Source organism: Budorcas taxicolor, chromosome 2, assembly GCF_023091745.1.
Source record: "Budorcas taxicolor isolate Tak-1 chromosome 2, Takin1.1, whole genome shotgun sequence".
In the NCBI taxonomy this organism is placed as follows: Eukaryota; Metazoa; Chordata; class Mammalia; order Artiodactyla; family Bovidae; genus Budorcas; species Budorcas taxicolor.
In genome coordinates this window covers 74,190,125-74,215,063 of record NC_068911.1, presented here as the reverse complement: position 1 = coordinate 74,215,063, position 24,939 = coordinate 74,190,125, and the positions used below count along the sequence as shown (strand labels likewise).

Below are 24,939 nucleotides of genomic sequence, written 5' to 3'. Positions count from 1 at the left end.
CCAGATAAAAATGCTATTAAGCTGAATCTAAAACCAATTATTTGAAGCAAGACATTCTGCCCCCCCCCCCCCCCCCCATTGGGCATTGATTGAGAAAGCACATTTATACTTATCTTTATTTTATGCTTGTGGAAATTGGCAACAATAGCACCAATCAACATACTCAGAGGAAGCAATAATCCAATGATAATAAAGTCAATAAAGTAACAATACATATAGATGTTGTTTTCAAAATGAGGTTGCATATCTACCTAAAATTTAAAAAAAAAATAAGCAAAATAAGGCAGAGCACAGAGGATTTTTAGGTCAGTGAAAATATTCTATATGATGCCCTTATAACTAAGGGTATATGTTATTATACATTTGTCCAAACCTATAGAATGCACAACACTGAGTGAATTTTGGGTGATCATGGTGTGTTAGTGTAGGTTTATCTTTGGTAAAAAATATAACATTGTGGTGAGCGATATCAATAATGAGGAGGCTACGCATTTGTGAGGATAAGGGTATATGGGAAATCTCTGTAACTCCCTCTCAATGTTGTAGATCTAAAACTGCTCTGAAAAAAAAATACGTTTTTTAAAATCAAATACATGAAAAAGTGAGAAAATAGCAAAATACTGACACTGACTTTTTAAAACGTAAGATTTGGAAAACACTTTAGGACAAGAACATTCAACAGTGCTCCTTGAGGCAGTATTTCCTCTTTGTTCTTTGGTGAAGAGATAGCACTGCTTTTATTTGAATTTTAAATTTTATTGCATTGGTTTAATCATTGTTATGATAATCTTCAAATGTGCCTATTGGGCTTCAACCATTGTATATAATTCTGGAAGGAGTTCATTGTTCATGAAATATTCAATCTGAAATGAACTTTCTGTCTAGCACAAGCATTTGCTATTACCATGTTAATTACTCAGCTATTGCTTGTGTCCTGTCCTTGAATTGCAAAAATGACTTAGCCAACCTTAAGGATGGTTCTAGGATCGTACTGTACTTACATCAGTAGAATCAACTGCTGAATTCATAATAGTGATCCATCCATTAAATGTTGCCTGTAAAAATGGCATGTATTTAATTCTTATGGAAATCTTACACTTTGAGGCAAATAAAAATAAAATGTCAATGTTATTAATACAGTAAAACATTTGATTAGTAGGGTCAATCACACTTCAAAATACTGTGTAAATGAGATCTTTACCACTTTCATTATTACATTTATAGTCTATTAAAAACTAGTTAAAGCTATGTAGTGTATTTGTAGTAACTTAAAATATTTTAAGACAGTATAAATAAAAAGAGAGAGCTGGTTAGATAGACGGATAAATGGTAAATAACTACATGCTGCCTAAGTGTCATGCTGCTGCTGCTGCTAAGTCGCTTCAGTCGTGTCCGACTCTGTGCAACCCCATAGACGGCAGCACACCAGGCTCCCCCATCCCTGGGATTCTCTAGGCAAGAATACTGGAGTGGGTTGCCATTTCCTTCTCCAATGCATGAAAGTGAAAAGTGAAAATCAAGTCACTCAGTCGTGTCTGACTCAGCGACCCCATGGACTGCAGCCTACCAAGCTCCTCTATCCATGGAATTTTCCAGGCAAGAGTACTGGAGTGGGGTGCCATTGCCTTCTCCAACTAAGTGTCATAGTTACTTGTAATTGCTATATGTGTGCTTTACTATGAGGGAGGTAAGACAGGAAAGATGCTAGATGTTGGTGGACTGAAGAGTCATTCTTCAAAGCACTGAGTAGAAACAAAACAGCAGTAACCTGAGTTGGATCAAAAATTGTGTACCTATTGTCTGATCAGTGGTGGAGGTAATAGGTTTGGTCAATACACGTCATTTCTTCTGTTAACCTACTTCTACCTTTATCTCCATTTCCTTTTTCCAACAGAGCAAGGACTTTCACTTTTGCCTTTCTAAATGAGCTTAGTATACTATGTCCCATAACCTATATCTACTAACAATTGCTAAGATAAGTTAAAACTAACTTTATTAAGATCCACATTTTGTCCTTTATGTTCACCTACAACATGAATAAACATAATTCAAAACTACATGTACTTACTACTTGAAGCAGTGAAAGAAAACTGATTCCAACATTATCAAAATTTAGTTTTGCATTCTCCCATGGCATGGATTCATTAAATACAAGGGTTTCACATTGACTTCTGTTCATGACTTCAGATAGAGGAAACCTTTCTCCACTTGTTGGGTCAATGCACTCATAGAATTTGCCAGCAAATAAGTGAACTCCTATGATGCCAAAAGCCAGCCAGATCATAAGGCAGACCAGAAACACACTCAATGTGGGTAAAGTTGTTTTAATCAAAGCACTCACTACCACCTGGCATATAAAAGACAAACATATAAACTTTCAGTAAGAAATGTGAAAGTATTTTAATCAAATTGGGAATATTTGCTAATGTAATATCATATTGAAATAATTTTGCACTAAAAATGATTAAAATGCAATGGAGCTGATTAGCATAAATACTCAAATCAATAATTATTTCACTGATTAACATGTTTATCCATCTCTTATACTGTACCAGAAATAAGCAAAACAAGTGAACCTGTGTAAATGTATGAGATTATTTAGAAAGCACATAAAATGAGAGTGAAAAGAACCTAGGCCTAAGTCTTGGGGATCCTAACTTCAGGGATTATTAACCTACACAGTGGAGGGAAATTAAGAGGAAGATCAGAAGACTGTAGATCAGTGAAGCCAAGGCAAGTGACCATTTAAAGAAACACTGAGTGGGCACTGTGCTTCTCAAAAATCATGGGCCTCTCTGAACCACTGTCTCTGGTGAACCACTTCAGAGTGGGAAGTCTGGGCAATGCATCTACTGCCTATACTTAAATAAGCAGCAATCATCTGTAATCACTGTCTCCATTTTCTCAGGTCCCTTTATTCCTTAATTATTATATTCAGAATTTTATTCCTATCATTTCACTAAAGCTCTTCAGTTCAGTTCAGTTCAGTCGCTCAGTCGTGTCCACCTCTTTGAGACCCCATGAATCGCAGCACGCCAGGCCTCCCTGTCCATCACCAACTCCCGGAGTTCACTCAGACTCACGTCCATCGAGTCAGTGATGCCATCCAGCCATCTCATCCTCTGTCATCCCCTTCTCCTCCTGCCCCCAATCCCTCCCAGCATCAGAGTCTTTTCCAATGAGTCAGCTCTTCACATGAGGTGGTCAAAGTACTGGAGCTTCAGCTTTAGCATCATTCCTTCCAAAGAAATCCCAGGGTTGATCTCCTTCAGAATGGACTGGTTGGATCTCCTTGCAGTCCAAGGGACTCTCAAGAGTCTTCTCCAACACCACAGTTCAAAAGCATCAATTCTTCGGCACTCAGCCTTCTTCACAGTCCAACTCTCACATCTATACATGACCGCAGGAAAAACCATAGTCTTGACTAGATGAACTAAAGCTCTTATGCAAATGTAAACCAGTGGCTATACTCAATGCAATATTCTCCGTCTTTGCTTTCTCTTTATCTTTCCTTTATCATTACACTTGACTCCCTTTCCACAGCCTCCCTTTTCCCCTCTCTCTTTTCCCCCTACCTTGAGGCACCATTCTCTTTCCTATCATTCCTTCTATCAGCCATTACTGAAAGTGTAGCCATTTGTCTGTACTTTCTTCTTATAGATTTCTGTCCTTGAATTAATATTTTTACATTTAATTGTACTTCTAATTACATTTAGTTTCATTTCTAAAACTTTAAGTCACGGATCCTTTGTGGACAACTAGATATTTTCAAGGATACGCTGATGCCTCTGATGAAAACAAGTCTATTAGAAAATATACACAAATGTTAAGAATAAAAGAAATATATATGGTTGAAATAAATATTTAAGTAATAAGAGCACCTGAAGACCTGAAGCTTATTAAATACATAAAACTTTAATTTCATAATCATGTACCTTCTTTGTACACTCACAATATATCTTCAGAATTAATTCAACTACAGAACTTCCAGAGGATGAGATGAGGATTAAGATCTGGATCTGACTCTGACCTAAACATAATTATTTATCTGATCTCAAATTATCCATGGCTACTATCTCATTGCCATTCTAATTAATGTATGGCATCAAATAGTACAGGACTTGATTTCTGACAGAGGCACTTTTCCTAGCAAATCACTTCCTAAAATTGCCTGTGTTTCTATAAATTGAGGGAAGACAATTTGCTGATTTTGAAACTCTCTTTTCCATTCTATGTATCTAAATTGATTAGAAAAAAATACACAGTATGTTGGAATGTTTTTAAAATTAAAAATGTTATTTTAGTTACATTTATTATCTAATTTGTATGTGTTAGTATATATATATATATATTTCACTTTCAGTTTAGTTCAGTCGCTCAGTCGTGTCTGACTCTTTGAGACCCCATGGACTGCAGCATGCCAGGCCTCCCTGTCCATTACCAACTCCCGGAGTTTACTCAAACTCATGTCCATTGAGTTGGTGATGCCATCCAGCCATCTCATCTTCTGTTGTCCACTTCTCCTCTTGCCTTCAATCTTTCCCAGCATCAGGGTCTTTTCAAGTGAGTCAGCTCTTCGTGTCTGGTGGCCAAAGTATTGGAGTTTCAGCCTCAGCATGTCCTTCCAATGAATATTCAAGACTGATTTCCTTTAGGATGGACTGGTTAGATCTCCTTGTAGTCCAAGGGACTCTCAAGAGTCTTCTCCAACACCACAGTTCAAAGGCATCAATTCTCTGGTGCTCAGCCTTTTCTATGGTCCAACTCTCACATCTATACATGACTACTGGAAAAACCATAGCCTTGACTAGACGGACCTTTGTCGGCAAAGTAATGTCTCTGCTTTTGAATTTTCTATCTAGGTTGGTCATAACTTTCCTTCCGAGGAGTAAGCATCTTTTAATTTCATGGCTGCAGTCACCATCTGCAGTGATTTTGGAGCCCTAAAAAATAGTCTGACATGGTTTCCACTGTTTCCCCATCTATTTCCCATGAAGTGTTGGGACCGGATGCCATGATCTTCATTTTCTGAATGTTGAGCTTTAAGCCAACTTTTTCACTCTCCTTATTCACTTTCATCAAGAGGCTCTTTAGTTCTTCTTCACTTTCTGCCTAAGGGTGGTGTTTTTTGCATATCTGAGGTTATTGATATTTCTCCTGGCAATCTGGATTCCAGCTTGTGTTTCTTCCAGTCCAGCGTTTCTCATGATGTACTCTGCATATAAGTTAAATAAGCAGGGTGACAATATACAGCCTTGACGTAGTCCTTTTCCTATTTGGAACCAGTCTGTTGTTCCATGTCCAATTCTAACTGTTGCTTCCTGACCTGCATACAGATTTCTCAAGAGGCAGGTCAGGTGGTCTAAACTAAAATAAAAAAATGTTATTTTAGTTACATTTATAATCTAATTTGTGTGTGTTAGTATATATATGTGTGTATGTATTTTACTTTAGGCATAATTTACAAAAATTGTGTAAGTTTAAGATGTACAAGATGATGTGAAATGACTCCCACAGTCACACTAATTAACACATCTATCACCTCACAAAGTTACCTTTTGGGATAAATGGTGAAAAACATTTAAGTTGTACTCCCTTAGAAAATTTCAAGTATATAATGTAGTACTACTAACTGTAATCATGATACTGTATACTAAATTCCCCAGACCTTATTAATTTTATATGTGAAAGTTTTGGATCCTTTGATCAACATCTCCCCATTACCTTCACCCACAGCCCATGTTTTAATAGGCTATGTGTAGTTTATAGCCCTAGAATATTGTATGAAATCTTTCTATCACTAAACTGAATGTTCATTGGAAATTTGGCTTTTGTATTAATAAAGACACAAATGAGAAGACAACAAAGATTATTAATTTATGGATATTTATTAATCTCAAATAAAAACCTCTAGTTTAGATTAGAAACTTTTCTCTTACCTTCAGTTTTTCAAATTGAGATAGAACTCTGAGTGCCCGAAGGAATTTAATGGAAACAAGTGGTTTTAGTTCTTCCCGAGATTTGCCTATTAAACTAAGACAGAACACCTGGATATATATAAATAAAAAATTGAATAGAATTTAATTTTGGATTTAATCAAAACAACCTGTAAATGAACATTTATTACAGAAAATTACAGTCAAAGCCTACTAAAATTTTTAAAAGTATTCCAAAGCTATTTAAAAACTATTAAAAAAAATTCAAAAGTATTTTTTGGTAAGAATAATAAATGTTATTGAGACAAAAATTTGTGTATTTGAGATTCTTTATGGTCAAAGATTAATATTTACATCATTTTTATTTTAAAATTAGATTAAGAATCAGTTTCATGATTATTCGCAATATAGTAATAGTACATAGTATATTCTTTAAAACAGAATTTAGAATATGTTTTCATATGAATCCAAATATATATATATAGTTAAGATGATATGCAAAACAGGATTTCAGAGAAAAGGCATCAAGGAGGAAATGAATATTGTTAAGTTCAAATAGTAATTACAAAAAATAAGGATTCTAAGGTGATTTTTTAAAAGTAAACATACATGCATAAATATGATTCAATACTAATAAAAATGAATGCTGATTGGGCAAGGTGGTATAGTTACAACTAATTTTGTTGTACCTTCATTTTTCTATATTTTCAAAGTAACATAAATGAAAAAAATTATTCTCTTTTAACCTATACTGAAGAGGCTCAAAGTGGGCTTCAAAGTAAGGATATCATTTATATACAGATGGGAGAATGCAGATACCAAAGAACGATAACCAAGAAACAGGAAGGTGGGTTGCAGGTATAACATGGTATCATTGAAATAGAAGGTTAATTTTCAAGAATTAATTTAGAAGACAAAGGTCAGATATTGTAAGTCATTATTTATGGACTGCCTAGGTTCTAGGCATATAGGGTAAGGAGAGAACAAAATTGAGAAAATATTTTGGCTTAATGGAGCTTATTTTTCTTGTTATGTGGAGAACAGAATATATGTGTGCAGTGGTGGAACTACTGTAGTGATTCACATGTTCTGGTACCTTGGATCAGTGTGCTACTGGTGAAGTTTATGATGGAAAAGTGCTCAGATGCTCAGTTGTATCCAACTCTTTGCAATTCCATGGACTGTAGCTGGCCAGGCTCCTCTGTCCATGGGATTCTCCAGGCAAGAATACTGGAGTGGGTAGCCATTTCCTCCTCCCGGGGATCATCTTGATCCAGGAATCAAACTCCTGTCTCTTAAGTTTCCTATATTCAGCAGGCAGATTCTTTACCACTAGGGCCATATGGGAACCTTGAAGTTTATGTTGGTGATGGTGATGGTGATGGTGATGGTGAAGTCGCTCAGTCGTGTCCGACTCTTTGCAACCCTGTGGACTGTAGCCTACCAGGCTCCTCCATCCATGGGATTCTCCAGGCAAGAATACTGGAGTGGATTGCCATTTCCTTCTCCAGGGGATCTTCCTGACCCAGGGATCGAACCCAGGTCTCCCACATTGGAGGCAGACACTTTAACCTCTGAGCCATCCGTGAATTTTAAATGTATGATTTAAAGGTAGAGCCAATAGAATTTGAATATTTTATAATGATAATATTTTCAAAATATTGTTCAATAAGCCTATTCTCTTAGCAGCAGGTTTATAGGTAATGATTAGAAAAATCCAGGAGTTAAGTGCTGAACTGTTAAAATTTTAAAATGGAAAGTATGGGTACTAAACATTACCTATAAAGAGATATGGGATATTGGTGACTGAGAATGTATAGAGAAAGGTAAAAGAAAGATATACATAAATCAAAAAGCAAGAGTAAGAGTAAAGAAGGTAGAGTAAACAAATAGCCTTTAAAATTTTTCTTTAAAATACGTACCATAACAACCATGAAGTCTAGTTTGTACCAGCCATTAGTGAAATAGGCTTTAAAACCATACGCCATCCACTTTAGAAGCATTTCCAGAACAAAGATGTAAGTGAAGATCATATCAGCATATTCTAATAAGATTTTAATAGTCTTTCTCTGATCAATATATATATCTTCAAAAGCCTGTGGGTAAAATATTTAAAGATCAATGGACATGTAATTTCTAAAAACTCTTCTGGCAAAGTGGGGAATGAAATCCCATCTCCAGATGGTGACCACTGTCATAGATTGCAGTCTCAAGGGCTTGTACACTTGGTTTGAGTTTATTCACACAATCCATATCCATTTTCTGATCCCATGCCTGTAGCAGACATCATTAATTGATTCCAGAACCTCTGCTTATAGAGTCTGAACTTGACCTCATAATTGTTCCAAACAGTGAACTGAAAAGTCTCTCTCAAATCAGTCATTCAAACTTAGATGGAATCTTTAGTCATATCTGACCTGGTTATTATCTCTTATAGCCATCCCACAGATACATGTCATTGTGAATAAAGGAGCAGAGGTAAGAAAACAAAGAAAACCCCTAAACTTGTGTTTTCAGAAATCCATACAGCTATTACAAGAAAAGTCACAAAGTGTGTCAGATAAACCAGCGGAAATAAATGAATATGAGATAAGACTATAATGTTTTTCTAATGTTTCTCAGTTTTAATAGATCAACCTCAGTTTTACTCTGGAGGAAGCAAAGTCTGATAATGTCATTCAAATTAATTTCATAGTAATTTTTAGCACTGAAAAAAGGCAATAAAGTATCAATAACCTCAGGCAGACTTGTTGCAAAGTGCAACAGAGGTCAAAGATTAAACATGGATAAAAATAATCATATATAAACAAAGGTGTGATTCTTGAAAACCTATTGCTAAATAAAAGTGTATATAAAATAACAGAATTAACTGGCTCAATTGAACCAATTATGGACTAAAGTATCCTTTAAAACAGATTATAAATATCATCCAAAGTTATTCTAAAGTACTATTTATTAAGTGGATTTACCTACTGAAAAGGTACATAATGCAAAATAATATAAGAAGATATGCAGAAGCCTCTATTTCAATTAAAACATTAAATAAAATAGGCAATCCAGGGACTTTGCAGGTGGCTCAGTGGTAAAGAATCTGCCTACCAATACAGGGGACACAAGTTTGATCCCTGGTCCAGGAAGATCCCTCATGCCACAGGACAGCTAAGCCCATGTGCCACAACTGCTGAGTCCGAGCTCTAGAGCCTGTGCTCCACAACCAGAGAAGCTCCCACAGTGCGGAGACCGGGCACCTCAGCAAAGAGTAGACCTCCACCCACAGCAACTGGAAAGCCTTTGTGCAGCAGCAAAGAGCCAGTGTATCCATATTAAATAAATAAATAGATCTTTTAAAAAAAACAGGCAACACCAATATGTGGCAGTTGAAGCCCACATGCTGGCTCCCCGTGCGGAATGGGGAAGTAACCGTGAGAGGTCAGAGTGTGGTTCTGGAGCCCGAGAGTGTTCTCCTCAAGGCAATTCACTTGGTGAAAATCCTTTATGCTGTACACTTATCATCTGTATGCTTTCCGGTATGTGTGCTAAATGTCAATATAAAGTTCACTTTAAAAATATATGCAGTACAAAGTCTGGTTCCCAACCATCACACCATCTTCTCTGTTTCATGTAGCTCACAATTAGCTACTTCTTGTGTATCAGTCTCTGATCTTCTTTAATCAGACCTAAGCAAATATCAATATACATTCTATTTTTATTCCTTTCCTACATAGAATGCAGCATGCTGTGTACTTTATTCTTTCTTTTTTTCACTTGTTACCATATCTTGGGGAACTGCGATATCAACATGCAGACAGGTTTTGCATTTTCTAGCTAACTGCATAGTATCCCACTGGATGACTGTACCATAGTGTATTTAAACAGTCACCTAATATGTATTCTTTTTGCTTTTCAATTTTTTGGTATTACAAAAAGTTCTTCAGTGCATAGCCTTGTAAACACACTTAACACATGTGAAGATTCTAAGATAATTTCCCAGAATTAAGATAGTTGTGTCAATGAGTAAATATATTTGTAGTTCAAAGGTTCTTAAAAATATATAGAATATTTCTCTTTTCTTATGGAACAAGTATCAAAGTACTAGCACAATATGTGCACATTATTAAACTTTATTAAAATAATAGGGTATTTATTAACATTCTTTTTCCTGCTATCATTCACATATTTTGAAATTATTCATTTAATATTGAATGAGGCATATACAGACTTTCTAAGAAACTGCAATGTATATCTTCCAAAACTAAAATCATAGAATATAAAATTTGGTACTATAATAAGTATTCTGGGGAAAAATAATTTGGCTTGGTGACATTATGAATTAATAGACATATGATGCATTTTTCCTATAAAAATATCATATACGCTCACTTACCAGAGCACCTGTGCTAAGCAGAGTGACAAGGCCAATAAAACACTTAAAGCAACTGTTTTCTACTATTTTGCAGCAAGTTTTCCGTATGTTCTGCCAGATTTTTCCTTTCTTGGGGCCTCTACCGATTTGAGCAGATGAAGATCTTCGTTCATAAACTGTCAAGAATGAAACTATTAAGAACAAAAATCTAGAAATCGTTGAAAAGTTAAACATTTCAAATGTTGTAACAATTATTTATTTACAGTATCTAATATAGATGTTCTCTGACTTATAAACATTAGATTTATACCCCTACCGTAGTGACCACTGCAATCGCTGAGAAAAAAAAAAAAAAACCTTATGAGTTTCATAGTAGTAAGGAAGGAAGGAAAAAAACCTTGATGCTGGGAAAGACTGAGGGCAGGAGAAGGAGGTGACAGAGGATGGCATTACCAACTCAATGGACATGAATTTGAACAAACTCTAGGAGATAGTGAAGGACAGGGAAACCTGTTATGCTGAAGTCCATGGGGTCGCAAAGCGACCATGGGCACAAATCAGCGACTGAACAAGTAAGTAAGTGTACGTTAATCGTGTTCAATTCTTTGTAATCCCATGGACAGTAGCCCACACCAGGCTCCTCTGACCTGGAATTTCCCTGGCAAGAATACTGGAGTGGGTTGCCATTTCCTGTTCCAGGAGATCTTCCCAACCAAGAGTTCAAACCCATATGTCTTGAGTCTCCTGCATTAGCAGGGGGGATTCTTTACCACTGCACCATCTGAGGACCATAGCTGGAAAAAAGGAAACTGTGAAAGGCACAGATGACTTAGAACATCCTCTTACGCTATTAGACAGAATCTGAGAATAGAAGATACCCCCACTCCTACAAAACAAACACACCCACACATACCATCTTCTGATTATTAGATTTTTTTTTGGTATAATGCCTGAAAAGTCATTCTTTGAAGATTCACATGGCATAACAAGCATTTTCATTTAAATATACTTCATGACATGTTAAGAGGTGTAATATCAATTAAATAAATTAAATTTATCCCAGTTCTTCAGTGGCATGGGATAGAAATTTTGAATGAGCCTATTTAAGGAGCTAAGCTTGGATTATGGAGTATTTTATGGATAGGGTATGAGTGTAATTCTATCTTCTGGTCAAGAGAGTTAGCATAAGGAAAACCTGAGGGTTGAAAAGGGTGTGATTAACTAATAGGAGAATGAAGCATGGAGGTGGGTGGAGTTTGAAGTCAATACATTTTAAAACTTTCCCTAGAGCCAATTTATACATTCTTGGTCAGAAAAATACAGGAAATGTTTTCTCCCTGGTCTTGTATCACACAAGTCCTAGAACTCAGGCTACTGAGTTCAGTTCAGTTCAGTTCAGTCGCTCAGTCGTGTCCGACTCTTTGCGACCCCATGAATCACAGCACGCCAGGCCTCCCTGTCTATCACCATCTCCCGGAGTTCACTCAGACTACTGAGAGCAGATTCTTATTTATGAGTATAGGAATTTGAACGTTTAGGAATTGCCATTTTGATGATTTCAGTGATTTTAAATATTCAGAACCTATGGTTATTTGTCAGTCTTGATAGGAAACTAATACACTAATACACCTAATACAGACTAATACACAGTGGCTCAGTCATCTCCGACTCTTTGCAGCCCCGTGGACTGTAGCCCAACAGGCTCCTCTGCCCATGGAATTTTCCAGGCAAGAATACTAGAGCAGTTTGCCATTTCCTACTCCAGGGGATTTTCCCCACTCAGGGACTGAACCCATATCTCTTGTGTCTCCTGCACTGGCAGGTGGATTAGTTACCACCAGCGCCACCTGAGAAGCCCCTTTAGGAAACTGAATTAAATTAATAAATTATAGAGAGGTGCATGTTCAGTTCAGTTCAATCACTCAGTTGTGTCCCACTCTGCCACCCCATGAATCGCAGCACGCCAGGCCTCCCCATCCATCACCAACTCCCAGAGTTCACTTAAACTCACGTCCATCAAGTCGGTGATGCCATCCAGCCATCTCATCCTCTGTCGTTCCCTTCTCCTCCTGCCCCCAATCCCTCCCAGCATCAGAGTCTTTTCCAATGAGTCAACTCTTCGCATGAGGTGGCCAAAGTACTGGAGTTTCAGCTTTAGTATCATTCCTTCCAAAGAAATCCCAGGACTGATCTCCTTCAGAATGCACTGGTTGGATCTCCTTGCAGTCCAAGGGACTCTCAAGAGTCTTCTCCAACACCACAGTTAATGTTAACATAATGATTAAAATAATTTATGTTTTCCTTACCATTTCTAAGGTGCTTTGGCTTTTCATGTTCATAGACCATTTCTTCTTCAGAGAGAACAATATCAACTGTACTACATTCAGATGAGCTCGACTGCTTTACTTTCTGAAAAGTAAGTCCCACCAAGAAAGTTGCCATTAAAGCTTCATTTACTCACTATAGCTAAAGTTTATTTCTTTTTCAGAAAAAAGAAAAATTATGTACAGAAAAATTACTGTCAAAGTCAAAGACTGTATGCCAATTTCATGATTGATATTAAAATGCATACAGAGACTTCCCTGGTGGTTAAGACTCTGAGCTTCAAGGCAGGGTGCAGGGTTCGATCCCTGGTCAGGGAATTAAGATCCCACATGCCATGTGGCATGGACAAAAAGTAAAAACTAAATTAAAAATAAATTTTAAATGTATACATATCTCTGGGAGTCAAAATGTTTAAAGATACTTTAAAAATTAAGATAAAATAATTTTCACATTAAAATGAACATATAGTGAATAAAACTGTTCTAAAAGATGTATAGGCTATCCCAAATTTCTGAAAAATCTAGCTAGAATATAAAAAAAATTACAAATATTTTGTTCTACCTCTGTCTTTTGCACAATAAATGTCAAAGAAATAAAATTAGCAAGTTTTGTTTGCTTTAAGCCATATATTGTCAATTTTAAGACATTATACTGGTTTATTAAAAACATAAAATAGTCAGTAGGATATTACTTTTATACAAACAAATCTTTTAAAAGTTTATTTGATTTCCCTTTGTATTCTCTTTATTATTGATAAAATAAGGTATAGCAATGCATTGATTTGGGAGTAGACAATAAATTAATATTATGTAATATTCAAGCATACAATAATTGAAAATTATATATTATATATTTAAATGATTCATTAGAGTATTTAAAACCCTCACACATAAATTATTTGATATGATTTTCTCAAAACCCTGTATTTATTATTTTAAATTTATAAATAAATCAAAATCCAAAATTATAAATCATTTTACTAAAAGATTACTTAGTGACCAATATATATGGCTACATTATGAAAAAAAATAAGTTTCAAAATCTGATTTAAGTTTGATGTTATTTTTATGAAGTTTATATAATTATATATTTGTACAAAAAGATAAAAGTTCAAATACCAAAGAAACAAGAACATGAATCTCTGAATGATCATTCCACTTGTAATTTTTATATTTTATTCTTTGCTTTTTTAGATCAACATCCTAAATACTCTTGGACTACATAATCTGGAAAGTGATTAATTAAATATATAATGAAATATCTAAATGATAAAATCTTCTTTGAGTAGTTAACCAATCAAAAGAACCAAATAATTATGCATCTTAAGTAACTTCTAAAACTTCAACATCTACAGTTATATAAAGTTCCATCTTTCCTATATATCTTCGTATCTCAGACTTTCTAATGAGATTGACAAGAAGTTTTTCAGGACATTTCCACACAATGTGTTGCGATAAATAGCAATTTTACCCAGAAACGTATGGTAGCACAAGCCTTATAATGTTGTTATAGTTTAAATAAAATCAGTGTGCAAGAGAAGAATGTTTTTCATTTCCTAATAATGGTATTAATTAAAGGAAAATGGACCTGACAAGATTGGGTATGATAAGGAGTGAAAGTGTTTCTCTGAAACAAAGATGCCTTTACCAGAAACTAGAAGGGCTCTAGATAATTGAAACTTAATTCCTGTTAGAAGGGCAATTTGATAAGCTATTACAGAGAGCAGCTGATAAGCCAGAAGAGGTCTGGGAGATAAGATGGTGCCAGAGACTTTGAGGATCTGGAAAAAGACATTATCTTCCCTGCCCTTGGTGAGTGAAATAAAAAAATTCTTTAGTGAAGTTCACTGGAAGTGGCTCACACTGTGGATGTGATCGCTGCAGATTAAATGGTACCTGCTACTAAGACATTGCACTACTTGCAAATGAAGACAGTAAGACTGGATTCAGTAAGGTATACATTTTTGGGTTTTTTTTTTTTTTTTTAATTTTTATTTTTACTTTTAAAGCTAAGTGAAAGGCAGTATCTGCCCTTCTTTAAAGGTGATTGTCTAAACAACAACAACAAATTGTTTACATTTGCAACCAATATTTCTTTTACCCTTTGGTCTTTTAGTCCAACTCAATTATGTTAGGCTAATTATGTTATAATATATGTTGCAGAAATAAACTGACAAGAATCTTAAAATTTTAGCAAGCAGGAAAGTACCTGTATCTTAGCACTCTTCTAGTCCCATCTTATATTTTAAAGATGATAAAGCCTAGGAGAGTTTAGTGACTTCTCCAGTAGTATGCATTAATTATAAAAATCTATGTTTCTTCAATATGCTTTTTATCACCCCATTAACTGAAGATGTTATAATTATGTTATCTAATGTTTGCCAAGTGCTTCCATATTTTAGACATTATTCTACGCACTATTGAACTATTTTTCTTAATCATTCTATCTCTTCTGAGAAAGAGACAATTTTATCCTCATTCAGAGATGAAGAAACTTAGGAAGTTTAAGAAACTGGATCAGGAGCAGAAAATCAGGAGAAGAAGTGCTGCAGCTAGAAATGAATGGATAATAATCTAACTTTGGAACTTCAGCATTGCTTCACTTGTCAACAGTGCCATCAATCAACAGTACGCAACCATAATGTTAAAACAACTTACCTCTTTGCTGCTTCCATCACCTGACTTGCTCTGAATCTCCTTATTGTCCGGATTTTCTATATCAGATTCTTCTGAAGCAATCGGTACAGTTTCTGAGACACTGGGACTGGGGATTAGTGACTGACTCTCATTTTCCGTCATTGTGTTTTTCTCTGTGCCGCTGCTTTTTTCCTTATCCTTGAGGAAATCTTGGGTGTTGCTCAATTCAGAAAGAGTATGGTCAGAAATATTCTCTTTAACATAGACATCACTTATATCGTCCATTGTTTCCTTTAGAACATTTTGTTTTTTGCATAATATTTTAGAAAGCACATAATTTATTCCTTTTTTAATTCTTGCCATTGCACGCTGGAGATTTTTTGCTTCATCATTTTCTTCATCAGTTGTTGCAGGCTTGTATGAACTAAATGAGATGATCAACGCCAGAAACAGGTAAAGTATCTGAATGAGGAAGTAAATGAAGCTAAATGCATATCATTTTTCGTTTTCTTTCAAACAACAACAACAAATATTTTCAAAAAGCTGGCCTGCAATCTGAAAACAGCATACACACTATGATGCTCTTTAGACTATTCAGTTCTTACTCATCTACAGAGGATCAGTTGCTGTGTTAGGAATTTGGATAGTCAGAAGGTTACAATGTTCTATGAAATACCATTTGTTTCTCCTTTACAGATGAAAACCTCAAAGCTTACAGATGCCAAGTATCAAAGATCAGAGGCTGAACTTAAGTCTGTCTTACTCCAGTTTGTTTTCTTTTCTACTAAGCCAGGCAGAGTTTCCCAAGGTGAGAAAATCAACTGCTACTCCATGTGGCTGAATTGACGTCCACCTAACTCAGAAAGATATGTAATGACATCTTCCTGGGTTCTGCAAATTCATGAGACTCTCCTGGAGAGAGAGCTATCCCTAGTTTTGAAGTCCACATCTAATTTCCTTGTGATGTGCAAGCACAGGGTTTGGGTAGGTTAGTTGATTTTCTGTGGTAATAAATTTGGTCAAATAAGAAAGAAATGAGTAATGGAAGGATCACTCCTAATATTTGCAAATTATTTTGAATTTGAAGATAGATAGTATGTATTTCAACCTTTACTATCACTGAGAAATAAGATCAAACCATGTCCAATTTCCAGAGAATTAGATTTTTATTTTGTTTCTTTTTGTAGAGTATAAATTACAATTTTAGATTATAAGATTAGAGATAGAGATACACTGATTATTCTTTTAAAGTAATAATTTAGGCATTGTATCCATTCTGGAAGTTTTCTCTCTTCTTTTCAAATATTTGAGCTTTTGGAAATTTAAATTACTTTATGCTTTACATATTACTTTTAAAGGGAAAATACAGTAGAAATTCTTACACTGACAATTTATGTGTACATAAAATAAATAAGTATATGAAGATCTGCAACATTCATTTGTTAAAATATCTTACAGAATTTTGGATCTATCTGAAGAGACGCATTCTCAAACACTGATAATTGCTAAGTTTCTCATGCGCATATACATCTAAAATATTAGGATGTACCCACCAAATTGTGTTCAATTCTAATGGATTACCTTTAAGTCTCAATAATGAGATCTTTTTATCTCTTAGGAATATAGAAAGCTCAAATAAGACTCACTTGAGGAAAAATAAAAATACTGTTGCAGATAATAGTCATAAAATAAATTATCTTAACTGCAACCATAGTTTGGTGTGTAAAATAAAATGGAGGGTTTGACATTTGGCTCATCATTGGAAATTTCTTATAGGTAAGATCTCTTGAACAACTAACATAGATTTTCTATAACCTACAATGACAGAATCTCAATGGCTGAAAAACTGAAAGCTGAAAAGACAATGACTGAATGTCAGTATAGCATCACCTATGCAACGGACGTGAACCAAGGCAAACTTCAGGAGATGGTGAGGGACAGGGAGGCCTGGCATGCTGCAATCCATGAGATTGCAGAGTCTGACACGACTGGGCGACTGAGAAACCACACCTACAGACTAGCTTGACTGTTCCTCCACTAGTGTCCCATTTTGCTATCAAGGTTCATTTAAACAGAATCTGGGCAGGGGCTCCATGGGCCTTGTAGAAACTAACTTATAACATCTCTATCATTCTCAAAGGACGAAGAGCAAGAACAAGCATAATTTCAGGTTGTTGGTTGTTTCTTTTTCCTTTGTTTGGTTAAGTATTGTTCACAGGGAGAAAAAAGAAAAGGGTGTTAAGTAAGAATTTCATGACTATAAGCTTCACATGAGTTAGAACCATTTTTTCTCTTCAGTAGATAACTGAAGTGAAGTCACTCAGTTGTGTCCGACTCTTTGTGACCCCCTGGACTGTAGCCCACCAGGCTCTTCCATCTATGGAATTTTCTAGGCAAGAGTAATGGAGTGGGTTGCCATTTCCTTCTCCAGGGGATCTTCCCGACCAGGGGATTAAACCCGGGTCTCCCACATTGGGAGCAGATGCTTTACTGTCTGAGTCACCAGGGAAACAACGCAAAGCACAAAGTACATGACAAAGTATGAAATATTTGTTGAAAAATCAATTAATTATGAAATGAATGAAAGATTTCTATGTCAGGATTTGGAGAGGAAAAATTATAATACAACAACTGTATTTTTAAGAGCTTACAATCTAACATTTCTTATACTTTAGACATGTAAACACACTCCCTATCACACATATATACATATGCAGTGAGTGTTAAAAGACTGAAAATTAAGTTGAAAATGCTGTGATGTAAAGAAAGAACTGTGTAACACCGTAAAATGCAACTACTTTATGGAACTTGTGATCCCTTCCTTCATGGAAGTTCTAGCTTAATAAGGAAGATAGACAAGTACATGAACAATTCAACACAGTGTCAGTATGTACTTAGGACAGGCGTATATCCAGGGTAAATAAAAGCAATGAGAAATGCACTGATACAATGGATTTTACCCTGTGATTTTTTTTGTTCCCATCTTTTGGGAGATCCACTTGATCTCTGTGACTTAGGAGTGAAAAGTAAATATTGAGTCTCTTTTTTTCCCAATAAGAACAAATATATCTTATAAGCCATTTTTTTTCCTGAGAAGAATTAAGAACATGAAAGTGAAAGTTGTTCAGTTGTGTCTGACTCTTTGCGACCTCACGGACTACACAGTCCATGGAATTGTCCAGGCCAGAATATTGGAATGGGTAGCCTTTCCCATCTCCAGGGGATCTTCCCAACCCAGAGATCAAACCCAGGTCTCCTGCATTGCAGGCAGATTCCTTACCAGCTGAACCACAAGGGAAGCCCTAGAAGATGTATAAGATACTTCAGTTAATGTAATCACTCCAATTACTGGAAATTTAGGAGTGAAAGTGTTTCCTCTTAGTTAATGTATGATAGTTTCAAAGATCAGTGGTTTTCAAAATTTGCTGCACAATTTAATCAAATTTTTTAAAAAATTCTGATGACTAAGCTATATCCACATAACAATAAAATCGGAATCTCTGGGAATGAATCCAAGACATTAGTTTATTTTTATTAGTTCTCCAAGTAACTCCAATGTGCAGTCAAATTTGACAACCAGTGCTACATTTAAGTGCTTCTTAAAATTTAATGTGTACACAAATCACTTAGGGATATTGTTAAAATGTAGATTCCACTTTCACAGGTCTGGAATGGGGTCTGAGAGTCTACATTAATTACTGTCTCCCACATAAAACCAAAGCTACTTGGAGTAGCAGGTTATAACCAACGAAAATACGATGAACATCATGTATGCAATTTTCCAGCAGCCACATTAAAAGTGTAAACAAAAACAGGTGAAATTAGCTTAACTAATACATTTTATTCAACTAAATGTATAAAAATATTATAATTAAAATGTTTTCACTTCAGTCATGTCCAACTCCTGATGGCGCCATGGACCTTAGCTCGCCAGACTCCTCTGTCCATGGGATTTTCCAGGCAAGAATATTGGAGTGGGGTGCCATTTCCTTCTCCAGGGCATCTTCCAACCCAGGGATTGAACCTGCATCTCTTGTGTCTCCCACACTGGCAAGTTGATTCTTTACCACTAGTGCCACCTAGGAAGCACTTTCAGTCTAAGAATTATTAATGAAATAATTTACATTCTTTTTGGGGGGAGGGCAGGAGGAGAGGGGGACAACAGAGGATGAGATGGTTGGATGACATCACCGACACAGTGGACATGGGTTTGGGTGGACTCCGGGAATTGGTGATGGACAGGGAGGCCTGGTGTGGTGCAGTTCATGGGGTCGCAAAGAGTCGGACACGACTTGAGCAACTGAACTGAACTGAACTGAAGACTTCAAATTCAGTGGGTATTTTACACTTATAACATATCTCAAAGTGGACTGCTCATATTTTAACTGATTAATGGCCACATGTGGCTAAAGTCCTCCACATCAGACAGCACGGATGTAGACCACTGGCTTCCATAAGTCTACATTATGAAAATGCCAGACTACAATACATAAGGTTTTCAAGGAAAGTTTTAAAGCATGGATTACTTACCAATAATTTTCCAATTAAAATCACCATCATGTAAAAAGGAATACAACTGAATTGGCCTGCTACCTTAAAGCAATCCCATAAAGTCTCTATCCACTCTCCACAGAGAATCCGGAATACATTCAGGAAGGAATGGAAGAAATCACGCATGTGCCAGTGTGGAAGCTGACAGTCTTCATTTATGTTGCAGACGTGCTTTTTGTAATTTGAACCATACAGGTTTAGGCCAACCACAGCAGAAAAGAACATAAATATGAACAACAGCAGGACCAAGTCTTTCAGGGCCACAATTGAGTTACACAGAGTCAGCCTCAGAATCTTAAATGTTGGCCAGTATCTTCCCAATCTAAAAATTCGTAACTGATAGAGCAATGTAAAAACAACAAAAATAAGGAAGAAAAAGACAAAAACTCTAGTCACTATTAATTACAATGTACATTTAAAATTTTTATTAGGATTATACACATAAACGTGTGTAGTCTCTAATGTAATATTCACTTTTGAGCATTATTAATACTAAGCACTGAAAATTCAGTTTATATACAATTTTTAATACACTTAATATTCTATAGTTTTTTACACTAAATTGAAGTATACTTTCTATTGATCTGTCAATTCCCATTTTTTTCAATATAATACTATTATAATTACTCTCGTTTTGTTTTACTATCTGGTAAAGCAAGTATTCATTCTTTATTTTCTTTTTCCAAAATATATTGAATGTTTTCCCACATTTCAACATATAGATGATGTTGGAAAAGTCTCCAGGGTCCGTTGAAGTCCATTGATAGCTCTGTTGTATGCATGAGCGCTAAGTCATTTTAGTTGGGTCTGACTCTTTGTGACCCCATGGACTCCTCTGTCCATGGGATTTTCCAGGCAAGAATACTATTGTGTATTTACCTTTAAAATCAACATGAGAGACCAAATGAAACATTCTAGGTTTGGTCTAAATATTTCACTTAATCACTAGATTAAAACATTTTTATTCACATGGCACAAAATCACTTGAATATTTGAGTCATTTAAAATCCACATATTGTTTTCGTATGTGCTATACCTTCCCCAGCTTGTTCTGGTATGTAGTTGGCTTTTGGGACTCAAGGGTTAGGACTTAACACTTATCTATGTAAAACTTAATCATCTTAGGTTCAGTCTGTTACTAGTTTTTCAGATATTTTGATACAACCTTTTATTATGTTGTCTGTATTTTCCAGTCTTGCTTCATTTATAAATTCAATAAATACAACTTTTATATTTTCCCCTTACTCATTAGATAAGCCTATGGATAAAGACAGGGTTCTGAAGAATTATTTGGATAAGATTGCTACTGCTGCTGCTAAGTCACTTCAGTTGTGTCCGACTCTTAGCGACCCCATGGACTGCAGCCTACCAAGCTTCTTTGTCCATGGGATTTTCCAGGCAAGAGTACTGGAGTGGGTTGTCATTGCCTTCTCCAATAATCTTCATAGCAGCATTCTATTAGCCTGACAGTCCCTCTTTTACAAAATTTTCCAATCTACATTTAGATATACTCACCTGATTCTAATTCTTTAGTTACACATTGGCATTCAGCTTTTGGGACTCTGTATTACCCTGCTTCTTAAAACCGACCCAGTAATCCTGACCCTGCTTTATAGAACTATACCTCAAATTCACTGTATATATGGCTTATTTCTTTTAATGCCTGGGCCAAACAGCATTAGAGACTACTTACTCTTTTCTGGGTTACTTTCTAAGCTTGTTATATATGAATTATTTCATTTAATAGTTCCAACATACCAATAGGATAGGTATTACTATTCTTCCCACTTTATGTCTGAGAAAACTGAAATGAATTTTTATAAAATAAAATTTAGGTCCTGTATTCTACTTACCACCCTGAATGATCGTAAAATAGCCAGTCCATGAAAATTTGTTAGATAAAGTTCTGCTAAACCATGGAACACAATTAGGCTATCATAAATGTTCCAGCCTACTTGGAAATATCCATATGGATGCATGGCAATTATTTTAAAAATCATTTCTGTTGTGAAAATTCCTATAAACACCTAAATAAAACAAAACACAGGGATAAGAATATGATTCCAATAGCTCCATCAGAACCCTCATACACAGAATAAATTTTCACTGTCACTTTCTTCATATTTTCTCTGTCAAAATATGATTAGTTTTGGAGTCTGCATCACAGGGACGGATTCATACATTTTGTTTGACAATCTAATGTCAAACATTGTATATGAAATCTTCAATTACTTTAATAAAAGCCACCTTGGAAGAAAACAAAAGAATATTTGAGAGTGAAAATCTTTTCATTTTGAATAGTACCTTTGGGGATAAAGAGTACATATTAAGATATTTAATTTTAAAAAATATAAAATAAAAATTTACAAATATAGATGATCTAACAAAAGGTAAACCTATGAAAACTGTCATTTGAAAACTATACTGGCAGAAATAACTAAATTATTGTTTTGGTAGCAAATAAATATATAGTTCAAAATTGATAACAACTGACAGTATTAATATCAAGCAACTGTGCTATGCTGTGTTTAGTCACTCAGTTGTGTCTGACTCTTTGCAACCCCATGGACTGTAAGCCGCCAGGCTCCTCTGTCCATAGGGATTCTCCAGGCAAGAATACTGCAGTGGGTTGCTCTGTCCTTTTCCAGGGGATTTAAACCCAGGTCTGCAGCATTGCAGGCGGTTTCTTTACCATCTGAGCCACCAGAAAAGCTTACTATTCCTGTTGTTTAGTTACAAGCTACTAAACAACAGCAATAAAAGCAAACAAAATTGAACAATATAGATTGAACAAAATTGATTGAATATGACTTGCTTTTTAAACTCATGGAAATCTATTTCTTTTGCCTTTTTTTACATGGAAAAAAAAAAAGGGTGAATTTCAAAAATACCTTGCCATAAAGATAAGCTCCAGTCTAAGGTAGGTTCAGTTTTAACAGGATTCAAAATTCAAGAGCCAGTGAAGAACTTGTTATTCACTGTTATTCACTCTGTTATTTCACCTTTACCCTTGTGATCTAGGGGCTACCATATTAAGACAGGGGATATTTGAGATGGGAGAGGAAATAAATGATTTCTATTTAACTTGACTGCATTGCAGCTAGCTAGATATCTTAAATTTAAACAGACTCTAGCTAGAAATCTATTCAAAGATAAGAACATTTACAAAGGAGGGCTTGGAGAGGTAAGAAAGCATGAAAACAATAGTTCATTTAATACTCATACAATATATTTGCAGCATTTTGGAGTTATAAAGTAAAATAATGAGGATAATGGTGACTAAAGAAAAGCTGAAATTGTAGGAGAAAATAGCTTACAATGAGAGCCTTACCATGTTTCCAATGCTGAGAATATTGCTGGTTTCCAGACTCATTGGATAGTGTTCCAAGGCCAAAAAATTTATGTTTAGAATTATGCATATGGTAAGGAAAAGATCGGTAAATGGGTCCATTATAATCCTGTAAACAAACTCTTTCAATTTTAACCAACAAGGAGAACAATCCCAGATCAAGAAAGTTTTAGCAAATCTATACCAACAAAATGGGCATCTCTGCCTGGATTTTTTAAGCTCTGAAACTGAAAGAACAGAAAATTATACATGAGTTAATTGTTTATTTAAGCATTAAGCATCTAATTAGTAGAAAAATTTTACTTTTGCATGCAAAGGGAGGTTATAACCTAGACTTTTGATTTTGAAATAGCAAATAGAAATATTTTGAATTAATGAAAATCAGAGCAAAGTAAATTTCCTCTATTTTGCTCATGCTTGTTGAGTTAGACAAATGAAAATGAAAAAATTATGTACCAGAATGAAAATATATGAGTACTTCTCAAGAAAAACTAATATGGAATATAACCGAGAGTACTATGTTTATAATTTTAGATTTATATGCTTTACAAAACAATATCTTTAAATATTGTCTATAATAATGATTACTGGTTATATGTATATTAAAAGTAGAGACAAGTATAAAAAGAGCCTTAATATGTTAATGTTATATACTCCAACCTGTATTTTTAGTTAAAATGCTCATGTCATTTTCAGTGTTAAAGAAAATTCCTTGGCAGTTTTTGGTGGCCTTTTCCAGTGTTTAAAACATTATGCTTATGAAATTTTAAAGTACAGTTAACCTTAACAGTCTCATGTTCTTCCTTAAATTTTAGTTCTTATCAACTAAAATTCTGAAGAAACTGGAGGATTTCTTAAAAGTGAGTTATACAAATGATACCTTTCATCAAGTCTAAATATTTTTTACTTTACCTTCTTTATGGCTGACAGTAGCATCATCCAGCGCATCCAAAGAAGTAATCATAGAAGTTGATGATCTTTTCTTCATTTCTATTTGTATGGTCTTGGTCTAAAAAGAAATTTGATGAGTCTAATTCTGGCTTCTCCCCTTTGCAGATTCAAGACTATAGTTATAAGAATTAAGCTATAAATGAAAGTTTGACTAAGCCATATTGACTAGGGTTGGTAAATCTCGTGCCAGCCACTGCGGTCATACGATTAACCCGAGCTAACAGGAACACGGCGTAAAACATGTTAAAGCACCACATTAAATAGAGTTAAATTCTAATTAAACTGTAAAAAGCCATAATTACAACAAAAATAAATGATGAAAGTAACCCTATAACAGCTGACACACTATAGCTAAGACCCAAACTGGGATTAGATACCCAGTTTACAACCTTCTTAAAAATGCCGATTCTTACTTCCAAAAACCTTTCTGGGTTCCATAATTTGCCACTTTTTACACTATAGGTACTTTTTTTTTTTTTTGGCTGTGTGGCATGAGAGATCTTAGTACCCCAACCAGGGATCAAAGCATTGCACTTGCAGTGGAAGCAAGTGTCCTAACCACTAGACTTTCAGGGAAGCCCCACTATACACACTATTAAACTGACTTAGGGTTATTTGGAAAATACATCTGCATTACTTGTAAGTCAACCAAATCACGTTATACTATGAGGTCAACTATAAAAGGAGTAAACTAGAGAATGTTAGTGCTATTACCCATATTTGACAAAGAATTCAATGTCCAGTTTAGAACTATTGTGGAACATCCAGTTGGCAGATATGCTACTGAATATTAACACGTTACATTTTTCTAACACCTTATATTTTTAT

The 24,939-nt window shown here is 35.2% G+C and overlaps 1 protein-coding gene across 1 annotated transcript in view; it reads right to left on the bottom strand.

Annotated features, from left to right (window-relative positions):
• SCN7A (sodium voltage-gated channel alpha subunit 7) overlaps positions 1 to 24,939 on the bottom strand; it is a 58,305-nt gene that overhangs the window by 6,423 nt on the left and 26,943 nt on the right. Inside the window, exons 10-21 of the mRNA XM_052664337.1 lie at positions 24,073 to 24,169; positions 23,143 to 23,381; positions 21,665 to 21,838; positions 19,791 to 20,147; positions 15,282 to 15,722; positions 12,606 to 12,708; positions 10,321 to 10,475; positions 7,859 to 8,032; positions 5,940 to 6,047; positions 2,069 to 2,347; positions 998 to 1,055; positions 102 to 247 (exon numbers count right to left, since the gene is read on the bottom strand). Coding sequence (XP_052520297.1) covers positions 102 to 247; positions 998 to 1,055; positions 2,069 to 2,347; positions 5,940 to 6,047; positions 7,859 to 8,032; positions 10,321 to 10,475; positions 12,606 to 12,708; positions 15,282 to 15,722; positions 19,791 to 20,147; positions 21,665 to 21,838; positions 23,143 to 23,381; positions 24,073 to 24,169 — 2,331 coding nt within the window. The remainder of the gene's footprint in view (positions 1 to 101; positions 248 to 997; positions 1,056 to 2,068; positions 2,348 to 5,939; positions 6,048 to 7,858; positions 8,033 to 10,320; positions 10,476 to 12,605; positions 12,709 to 15,281; positions 15,723 to 19,790; positions 20,148 to 21,664; positions 21,839 to 23,142; positions 23,382 to 24,072; positions 24,170 to 24,939) is intronic.